The following is a 10513-nucleotide window of genomic DNA, read 5'->3' as shown; positions in this document are numbered from 1 at the left end:
AAGTACTTTTGTAAGAAAACAACATTTGAATTTAAATTTGTTTGTTATAGATCATCATTATAGATCACAAGAATAATTATTTTAATTTTAAGTTAGATTAAACAAAACCAGCTCTTCAAACATCTTATCACTCATTTTCCTTCGATGAGGCCGCATGATCATACCCCCATAAGAAAAAAGTCGTTCCACAGAGGCAGAGCTCGGCAAACAAGTGTATTTTATTTTTTATTTTTTTATTGTAGTGTAAGTATTTAAGCTCTTTAGGCTTATGTCTTTATTATTAAGGTATTGCAATGTTTCTAAGTCAGCAGCGCTGGCAGGAGACCCCGTGTTTTCGCCACTTGCAATAGAGGAATCAGAATCCTCTAAGAAGATGTAATAAGATTCATCCTTTCACTTATTTAATATCACCTTCTACATTGTCCAAAGCCTCAGATTCTTGTTTTTTCAGATCAATTTATTTTTCGTGTTTCAGTCAGTATAAGTTCTTTTACATATTCTTTACGCTCTTTTGGTACCCACTTCATTTTAAAAAAACGGATCGGATCGAAAGGAAGTATATAGTATAGAAATAGATAAAGTAGCTGAATAAAATAAAGCTTACGTTTCCATATTTACGATCTCCAATTTCACAAAAGTAAACGAAAAATAACTGATTTCAAATCAATCATAACTATTCATAACAGCCGGTGAAATTTGTAGAAAGAAAGAGTCGTTATCTATTAATTTTTCCTCAAGTATAGTGTCCAAGAACGGCTCGGTCAGTTCTACGCATTTATTTTATAAACGACACCAAATAATCTCTACTTTTTCTAAAGTATTTTATCAGAAAAAGTATTTATAAAATACTAAGATACTAAACAAAAGTATTTAAATACAAGATACAAAATCCTTTCTAAAAAAGTATTTTAGATACAAGATGAAAATACGTATTTTGTATCTTGTATCTGTATTTCAAATACTTGTATCTTAGATAAGTCACATCACTGTATCTTAAGCATAGGCAGAGGTATCAGCGCACCCAATATTCGCCAAATGTGTTCCGTCCCATGATGTGATGAGCCTATCGCCATAATACCGAGCAGAAAAATCCAGAATTAAAATTTTGAATGCTCCATTATCGCTAAATTTTAGTGATATTTATTTCAATCAGTTAAAGTAATATAAGTTTATATTTATCATTGACTGAATATAAACATTGTTCTTATCCTTGTACACCTAATTGCCCCATTTTACGTACTACATAGTACATACATCTTTATTAAAAAAAAACGAGTAGAAAATATTCCAGATACTGAGATTTACTTAACACAAATTCAATGAAATATACAATCTATTTATATAAATTTTGTATAATTTGAGGTTTTTAATATGACCTGTAAAATTTTTTATAAATGTTTATTTTATTTGTTTGTAAATATGGCTCGTGCCCAGCTATGGGACAGTAATATAGGGGTGACATTATTTTTATCTTTTATCTATATAATAAAAGTAAATATATATTTCACAGCGATTTTTATGTATTCATTACTTTAGACCAGCGGGCAATTAGTGCCTCCCGGACGAAGCCATGGCGGGACGCTAGTTATTTTAAAATATGCGTTCCAATTTTTTCAGATATTTTATTTGCAATCTTCGAACCAATTAATCGACCAGGAACTCTTTTATGAGTAAATTAAACTTGCTTTACCGTATTTCGGAAGATAAATATTATCCATATTGCTTTAAGCCTTATATGACTGCTTGGTGTCCTATGAAACAAGTAATATATTATAATTATCTTTATATATAATAGTAGAAGTAATTATAACTATCTTTATTATATCACAATCTCACAAATCGCTCACCAAATTGCAAGCATTACGACTGTCCAGAAACAGTACCACATAAAAAATAATAATAATAATACTGCTTTGAAATATAAACATTTGCATGGTAGAGGCACGAGTGGTGAGCACACTTGTGATTAGTCAGTTTGACTTCTATGGCGGACTTTTATCCGAGATTGCTTGAGCCACGAGCAAAAGTGAACTCTAAATATAATAGTAATTGAAGCAATTATTTTTCGCATCAATATCCCGTCACTCTTTTAATTGCAAAATTTTAACTAGTAGATGTATAATAATTATTTTTAACTCAATTTGGCCAATTTTTATTAAAATAAGGAAGAATATAGTAAGTAATATTACATCACAATGTCACCACACAATAAAGATTAGATCTACGAGGGAGCTATTGATTGAATTCAAAAGTATTTTCTGATTAAAGTAATCCACATTATGCGTTATTTAATTAAATCATCCAGCCCTATAATGCAATCACATTAAAAAGTTTTTTAGGTCTTTAGCATCGAAAAAATATACATATCGCAAATGGGAACACTGTTTTGAAAGCGCATGAACATTTTTTTCGTACATTTGTGCATTTATTTATCTAGCTTAACTAGCCCTTTTAATTAGTCACCGACTTCAAAATTGGTAACCAGTAGGTAATGTTATTTTTTTTCTTGTTAGTGGTTTTTGAAGGCTATATAATCTTTTTTAAGTCTTTTAGGAACTGATGAGGCTGATATAGAGTATATTATAGGATAAGGCGTTTGTTGCTCTGTCTCTGTACTTATTTCAAAATTGGTAATAATTGGTATTAGAGATAAGCCGTTGAAATGGTATCAGTTACCTAACTGACCGCATGTAGTGCGTAAATACAGGTGAATATCTCGATGATTATCAACAAGCAGAACACAGTGTAACAGGGTAAACTCGATCCTACGCTTTTCTTAATAAAAGATCTTAATGTAATATGCACAATTGAACTAGAGCATAGTAAACTTCTGGCATTTGAAGATACGGCATCAATCATTACGGGGCGTACATGGAAAAAAACTTTTAATGCTGCACAGATTAATTTTAATAAATTAATGCATTAGCTAGATGTTAATTTTTTTTTATAAGCGCAAGCCAAAGCGACCCCACTGCACCTGATGGTAAGTGGGTCTAATAGAATGTCGACTAACGAGAGATTATTTTCCCATGACACTCGATACAATCACGCCGGCCTGTTGGAGCCGGATATACACAGACTGATCCCGGAATGCGTCACACTTACGTGGGCCACTATGGCGGGTTTTAACAAATTGTGTACGATGGTTTTCTGGACAGAGATAAACTATATCTCACCGCCAACAAATGCATTTAAAACATCTTGCGGAGCCTAAGGTACTAAAAACATTTTATTTATGGTCTTTGTCAATCCTTGATAATATACAGCATTTCTTCATTGAGAATTGCATCCAACACTCATCTAATACAATTGAATGAATTAATAAAGAGCTTAAATAATTTTTGTTAGGGGTAAAGATTTAGAAATTTATTTGACAGGGTCTCAAACGACACGTAATTTCGCAAAGGGTTAATTTAATGCAGATGCACGTTTATGTATATATTATACAGCCAATGTTAACATATCAAAATAATAAATTAAAGATAAGATTACCAGTTATATTTTATTTCTTATACGTAAACCATACATTAGCAATCCATTTGATAGGTCTATTTAAATACTCTGAGTAAGTACAGCTAATTTTCTGCCAGTAAGAAGGGGAAGTATTAATTCAGATAAAATATCTAAGAATTGCGAAAGGGTACAATTAATATCTAAAAATCATAAAATGAATAGTGCAGTCTCATTGTTGATGCTGTTACGAAGTGGGACCATCAGAGGAAAGACTTCTGTAGTCAGTTGTGAAAAAGTATAAATTACAATGTCACTTAATGCCGCAAATAAACTATTATTTTTATCATCCACAGCAAATGTGTTTTGGTATTTCTTCAATGGAAAAGTTACTAGTTTTGTAATAGAAGTGTGCCTGTGCTCAAACTTTGTGATCCGAATGAAATGAAGTTATATTTGAGAAGACAGTTATTAATATCATCATGCAGTAAGTAATATTAATATATGATTATAAAGAAAATATTGTGGAGTTTTTTTTGTCTGTACAGTCAGCTAGAAAAGTATTGGTCTAAATTAAAAGTTTCAAATCGTCTTAAAAATTTGTCTCCTTATCAACGAACAATTGTGTCGTAAAATAAACTTTAGAGCGTTTACTTTGTTTTAGATACAAAATAAAGAATATTTTGTGAAGTTAATGTGACGAAGCGTTTTGAAGTTTTTAATTATTCCACTTACTTTTGTGGCAGACTCACTAAACATAGTATATTATAAAATACACATAGGTTTACTTTTTTGATCCTGATTAAATATTTTACGTCATTTATATTTGCATTCAAGTGTTTGTAAGCAATAATTTGTCACAAAATTAATTAATTGCAAGATTAATAAATGAGTAAAATATTAAGTCAGTTAAAAGTGATACAAGCTGGGAATATTTAGTAATTAGATAAATTAATTACTAGGAACATTTTGCATAGTCATTCGTAGTTTATAAATAGCCAATTCAAAACGGAAATAGTCTTAAATCTTGAGCTCACTAGATCCACCACCGCCCACTCCTCTGTGATATAAGCGTTAGCATACTTAACATGTTTTTAGTATACTTGGGCCAGAGTCTTTGCGGGTACATCGGAGGGTGGACAGCGCCTATAATACCCAAATATCAGGACCCAAATCAAACCCCCTTATCTGACGTCATCACAGACGAGCAAGCGTCTTTAGTTGGCTCGTTTGTATACCTTGGAGTTTTATTGAGTAAGTATTTTCTAATGGCTCAGTGACGTAGTTGCAATATGCGGGGTTCGATTCCGGTCGGAGGTTCTGGGTCTAGTAAAGTGATAGGGGTCGTCCCATGATGTGATAGGGGGCGAGCCTATCGCCATATCGGGCACAAATTACGGACTCCGGGCTGATATTGAGCAGCAAACCCAAATATCACTTTGCCCGACCCGAGATTCGAACCCAGGACCTCAAAGCGCTGCTTACCGCGCATGCAGTATAACAACGCCACCGAGGAAGTATAGAATAAGAACTGTCGATACCATATTATTGTTTTCTATAAGGGTTAACGATTGTACAAAGAAATCTCGTCCAAGGTTTATGGTATTGTATATTAGCAACCATTTATGAATACTCTTTAGTTATTTTGATGATGGCTTTTTCGTTGTATACACGTCATTGTAAACTAAGATTCCTATGCTATTCTGAATCTTAACATACTTGGAAGGTTGTGCTAGAAATGCTTCCAAGCAAAATTCAAATGCATTTTAGTTAAATGAGGCGAGAGATATAGATGGAAGGAAAGTGCTTGGAGTGTGTAAATTTTGTTCCTAAAGCCGTGCTGTTACGGTTCATGCTAAAAGATTGCTAGATAAATTTAGAGAAGACGTAAGTAGGTTGCAGGCCATGAACTAAGGCGAATTAATTTACCTAAGCTTGCATGGCTTTGAGAAATACACCGAACGAATTTTAATTTTGCTGTATACAATATGGAAAATATCTCAACTATGCGAGCTAAGTTAAATTAGTTTAGTTGATGATCTGCAACTGGAATTACTGCGTCATTTTGGTTCAAACTTTCGTGAGAGCAACTAAATCCACCTACGTAATAGAGATGTTTATTCCATTTTAATTTTATTTTCAGGTTCCCTTCTTTCGGGATATCTTGCGAATAAAAAGGGAAGGAAGCTATGTCTCATGCTGGGAGGATTTATTGGCTTTCTAGGACAACTGCTAATTCTTCTATCAGTCAATTTGCCAATGCTCGTAGCTGCTAGGACGATAGCTGGTTTCGGCGTTGGACTTATTTTTAATCTAAACCTTGTATATCTAGCAGAAATAGCGTAAGTAACAAGATTAATTACTGTTGATAGTATTTTCAATTTAAATTATTATTTTATTTACTTATGTATTTAAAATACAGTAGATGTATACAGGTGGACTTAATGCCTGAGGCATTTTCTAACACACAGCCTTTGGGTAATGCAGGGATAAAACAATATGGGTGTAGTAAGTATGTATAACATAAATAAGACAATACATATCTTACATGAAACATACATATCTAATTCTAAAATGTAATTTCCAATTAATTTTGTTTGTGAATGTGCTACACTATTAGCGAAAAGCTTAAAAGATTTGAAAATAAACCTAGTACTGGATCCCCTGATTTATAATGAAATATTATGTATTAAGGTTTTATCAGTAACTGACCAGACCCAAGAAGTAGATCTGAGTCCAGGAATTAAAATTTTAGTGAGTTTTTAATCAAATTACACGTATGTTCTGGGTAGAAATTGTGACCGGTATGCCGAAACATTCTCCCGACGTAATATTGTGAATCGCAAAGATGGTCGATGGTGGCCAAGAAATTATGGACTAGTCTCTTGTTCATCGATTCAGGAAAATAATCTTGCGTATTAAAAATAGTATCTATCAGTGGGAATTTGTTTAAAATCCACAGTGAAAAATGAATGTCAAAAGATGAATTCTAGTATTTATTCTTTCTTCAAAATAAAAATCTTTCTTTCTGTTTCTTTCAAAACTAGGTTTACTACTCTCGCTTTAATAAATGCTATATAGATATCTACCTACTTCTTGTCATGAGAACTTACATTCGTGAACATCATTAAGTTTATTATGATATTCCCTTTTAGGTCAACCAATATTCGAGGATCTCTCCTGACTGGGACAGGGTTCTTCATGTCCTTTGGGACCCTCCTGGTTTATTCTGTAGGACCCTTTGTGTCAATAGCGGCAACATGCTACATCGGTTTAGGTATTGCTCTCGTGTTCACGGTAGGGACATATTTTATACCAGAGTCACCTGTCTTCAAAGTGTTGAAAGGTAAATTTAGTTTGAATATTTATATTACGGTTTTAAATCGTGAGGAAATCTTTATACCTCAGGAATTCTCTATATTAATTTTGAAGGTGTGTGAAGTCTACCAATCCGCACTAGGTCAGCGTGGTGGACTAAGGCCTAATACTTCTCATTAGTAGAACAGCACTGTTCCCAGCAGTGGGAAAGTATATAATACAGGGCTGAAATTATTATATATTTAAAAAAAAAGAGTAAGTATATGACGTAGTGTGAGAAGGACATTTCAAATCTTAGATATTTTGTCACTGCACTGCATTAAAGCTCGTCCAGCCTAATCTTTGGCATTAAAAAATATTATAATACCGGTACATTAACCAAATTTATTTTCGTCTCAGTATATATATCAACTTATTGTTTAAATCCTCTATGATGATAATTCTACAGTATACTTTGAAATAATATCTAATTCCCAAGTAATAATTGACAATATTTCAGGAAGAAATGACGAAGCTATCGAAATCCTGGTACAATTAGACAGAAGCAACGACATTAAAGATATAATGGCATCAGAAGATGTAAACAAAACTATTAACTATTGGGACATAATCAAAGTGAAGACTAACAGGAAATCTTTACTTATATTAATAGCATTATTTATTTTTCTGAGTATGAGTGGATCTGTTACCATGCTATTCTACGCGACATCTATATTTGAGATGGCTAACATGGATTTAGATTCAAATATATCTACTATCATAATTGGAGTGACTCTGCTGGCCTCGAGTTGTTTATCGCCTTTACTCGTAGAGAGAGTGGGAAGAAGATTTTTACTAACTGCCTCAAGCGCGTTAAGTTCAGTTTTTCTGGTAATTCTTTTTTTCTTCTTTAAAACTTGAAATATGGCACTCCATTATATTCAATGAACACACACACATTATAACGCATTTATCACCAAAGGGGTATGCAGAGGCGCACCCAAGTCACCCATTTTTCGCCATGTGTGTTACGTCTTATCGCGTGATGGGGGGCAAGCCTATCGATATATTGGACACAAATTCCAGACTTCGGGCTGATGCCGAGCAGAAAAACTCAAATATCACTTCGCATGACCCGAGATACGAACCCAGGGCCTCAGAGCGTTGCCGTACCGCGCATGCAATACACTTACACCTATGCAGTCTATTTTATTGATTTTATATTCAATAAAATCCGACTTAAGAATAAATCTCATCTATTTAAAATGCAGCTACAGCAAACCACGTGTACATAAAAAATAATACTTTTCTATTAAAATAAATGTTTATAATTGTTATTAATTTGTAAAGATTTATTTATGTAGTAAGAAATTATGTCATTGCCATTATAAGAAGCTGTTGATTTTGTAAATTGATTTATATTATAAAGTTACAAAGCTTTATTTTGAACGCCATCTTGCAGAATGTATCGGAACTTCTAAATTATATTACCATCCTATGTTTTGTGCCTACTTTCAATACAAATGATATGATTATGATAGAAATCATAACACTTCCCTGATGGCAATCGTCACGTCTACTCATAAAGAATAGGAATCCCAGTCAAACTTAGAATTAAACACCAAGTATGACCTTCGTTACCTTGATTATATTCTGCCTAAATTGTGAAATGTAAAGTTTCCATTACACAGAATTGTTATTTCTATAAATGTTATTGTTGTGTCTTTTTTCCAGGCGCTCTTGGGACTCTACTTTTTCTTAGAGAATGGAAATTATCCGGTGGTAGAGAATATAAAATGGTTGCCTCTCCTTTCTATGATGGGATTTTTTATTGTTTTTAATAGTGGTAAGTGTAATGTAATATTTTTTTTTAGAGCATACTTATTTCTGTCTATGTAGCAGTTAGTAGACGACTTTATCTAACTCCCATTAACATAATGACCAAAATGGAACAGCAACTATACTTTTCCTTAAGGCGATACCTCAAGGTCCATTTTCATACATTTTGTTTCACCTTTAATTTGGGTAACTAAACAAGTATTGGCAAGTAAAGAATTTAAATTCACGTAATAATCATGGATATTTCGGCCTTTAAAATTTAATATGACGAAATTTTAAAGGCAGAAATATCCATGATTATTAATTATTTTTACGTTTTTCTTCAACTGCGAGAACTAATCACTAACTAGACGTGAATTTAAATTCTTTACTTGCCAATACTTGTTTAGTTACCCAGATTAAAGGTGAAACAAAATGTATGAAAATGGACCTTGAGGTATCGCCTTAAAAGATCAAGATTTTTATTGTAGTATCAGTACCATCCTAAGGACATGCGCATAAAATGAAACCAAGCTAACCTCAAAAAATCATTAGAGAAATTACGACTCCACTTGTCCACAGGAATCAAAATGAGGACTATGTTTTAAACACCGATATTATTTTAAGGTTTTGCTATCATACCATCAGCACTCACAAGCGAGCTGTTTGCATCAGACATGAGGAGCTTAGGATCTGCTATAACACTCTCTTTCAACTGGTTCTTCGGATTTCTCACATCAATGACGTTTGGCTTCATGGTATCAGCTCTCGGAGGGCACGCCATCTTCTGGATGTATTCTGGTATATGTGCAGCTGCATTTGTGTTCTCTCTGATCTTCGTACCTGAAACCAAAGGGAAGAGTTTCGTTGAAATACAAAATATGCTGAGTAAATAAATCTGAATAATAATTGGTTGTGTTTTTATTAAAGAGTTACCTTGTGATTCTTTCTGTGTGAAATATCCATCATTAATAAAAGTACCTCTGCGTAGTTTTCTAGTATGAACTTGCCCTCACGTTAATCCAGAACTTGGTCGATGTGCCAAATTTATTCCAAATGAGTTCGGCGATTTCTGCGTTTAATTTTAATAGACATTCAAACATCATCACATACTTTTGCTTTTATTAATTAGATTCCACGCCAATTGAATCAAAAAGATCATCCTCCTTGTCTCTTATTTCTCCTTATTAATTTCTCTGGCATTGTCAACGATAGAGCCACAATCTAAAAGTTAATATAAATAGAATTGTCAACGAAGAGCATTACTACAGAAATGACACACACACGCGTCATATGATTTTTTTTTAAACATAACACTACGTTTGTTATACTGGCAAGGGGCCGGCTTATACAAACACACCGGACTTTCGGGAGAGCGATTTAGGCGCTCACAATCCCTGAAAATTAAGCGACCATTATGAGGGCAACCCACTAAAGTCGGGGGGGAATGGAGAACGCGGCGAGGTCCTTGACAGCGAGGACGGAACTGCGGTCTTGGGAAGTCTAACAGTTTCAAGAAATCGTTTTTACCGCGAATAGCCAGAGTGTTATCGTCCTCTGGGTCTGTCAGATTTGAACGTGTTTTGTTCACCAGGTAAGACCAAACTGCAAGGTCTTTACTACAATCAGCTACCTAATAACAAGATTTTAGCATAAAAATTCTGAATAAAATGAGGAAATTGAGACCAAAATACTGAAGCAAATGAATTAAATTCTGATGGTTGTAATCGACATCTTATCATTGTGATAAAATAGAAAGGAGACGATGTTTAAATGGGCGCTTATTGAACGCTAGAAACGCAGAAATATTTAGTCTTTTAATAAATTTTATCACTTAAATTGTTGCGGAGTTCAAAGTGTATATTTTTAGTTATTTAATATGATTATAATATATATTTATAATTGATTAATTATTCTAAAAAGTTATTATTGATTCATAGTAATTTTA

The 10513-nt window shown here is 33.3% G+C and overlaps 1 protein-coding gene across 3 annotated transcripts; it reads left to right on the top strand.

Annotated features, from left to right (window-relative positions):
• The first annotated feature begins 6 nt into the window (after window positions 1–6).
• LOC115444250 (facilitated trehalose transporter Tret1) lies at window positions 7–9476 on the top strand. 3 transcript variants are annotated; one of them, XM_030169953.2, is made up of 8 exons: window positions 7–3215; window positions 3807–3937; window positions 4549–4704; window positions 5594–5792; window positions 6606–6796; window positions 7268–7638; window positions 8482–8593; window positions 9193–9476. In XM_030169953.2, exons 2-8 carry the CDS (start codon window positions 3895–3897, stop codon window positions 9459–9461), a joined length of 1341 nt encoding a protein of 446 aa, XP_030025813.1. In that variant the 5' UTR covers window positions 7–3215; window positions 3807–3894; the 3' UTR covers window positions 9462–9476. The 3 variants fall into 3 exon arrangements, with proteins under 3 accessions (XP_030025813.1, XP_030025812.1, XP_037295995.1); XM_030169952.2 differs by having other exon boundaries at window positions 7–3565; XM_037440098.1 differs by lacking the exon at window positions 7–3215 and having other exon boundaries at window positions 3584–3937.
• The last annotated feature ends 1037 nt before the right edge of the window (window positions 9477–10513 follow it).

This window comes from Manduca sexta, chromosome 18, assembly GCF_014839805.1.
Source record: "Manduca sexta isolate Smith_Timp_Sample1 chromosome 18, JHU_Msex_v1.0, whole genome shotgun sequence".
NCBI classification, from domain to species: Eukaryota; Metazoa; Arthropoda; class Insecta; order Lepidoptera; family Sphingidae; genus Manduca; species Manduca sexta.
This window is presented reverse-complemented; position numbering and strand designations above follow the sequence as displayed.

What these genes read in the sequence shown, in the direction of transcription:
- LOC115444250 (XM_030169953.2), top strand. Translation starts at nt 3,895, where the DNA reads ATGAAGTTATATTTGAGAAGACAGTTATTAATATCATCATGCA. An exon ending in GTATATCTAGCAGAAATAGC is followed by an intron (nt 5,793 to 6,605) that starts GTAAGTAACAAG and finishes ATTCCCTTTTAG; the next exon opens with GTCAACCAATATTCGAGGAT. An exon ending in CGTTAAGTTCAGTTTTTCTG is followed by an intron (nt 7,639 to 8,481) that starts GTAATTCTTTTT and finishes TCTTTTTTCCAG; the next exon opens with GCGCTCTTGGGACTCTACTT.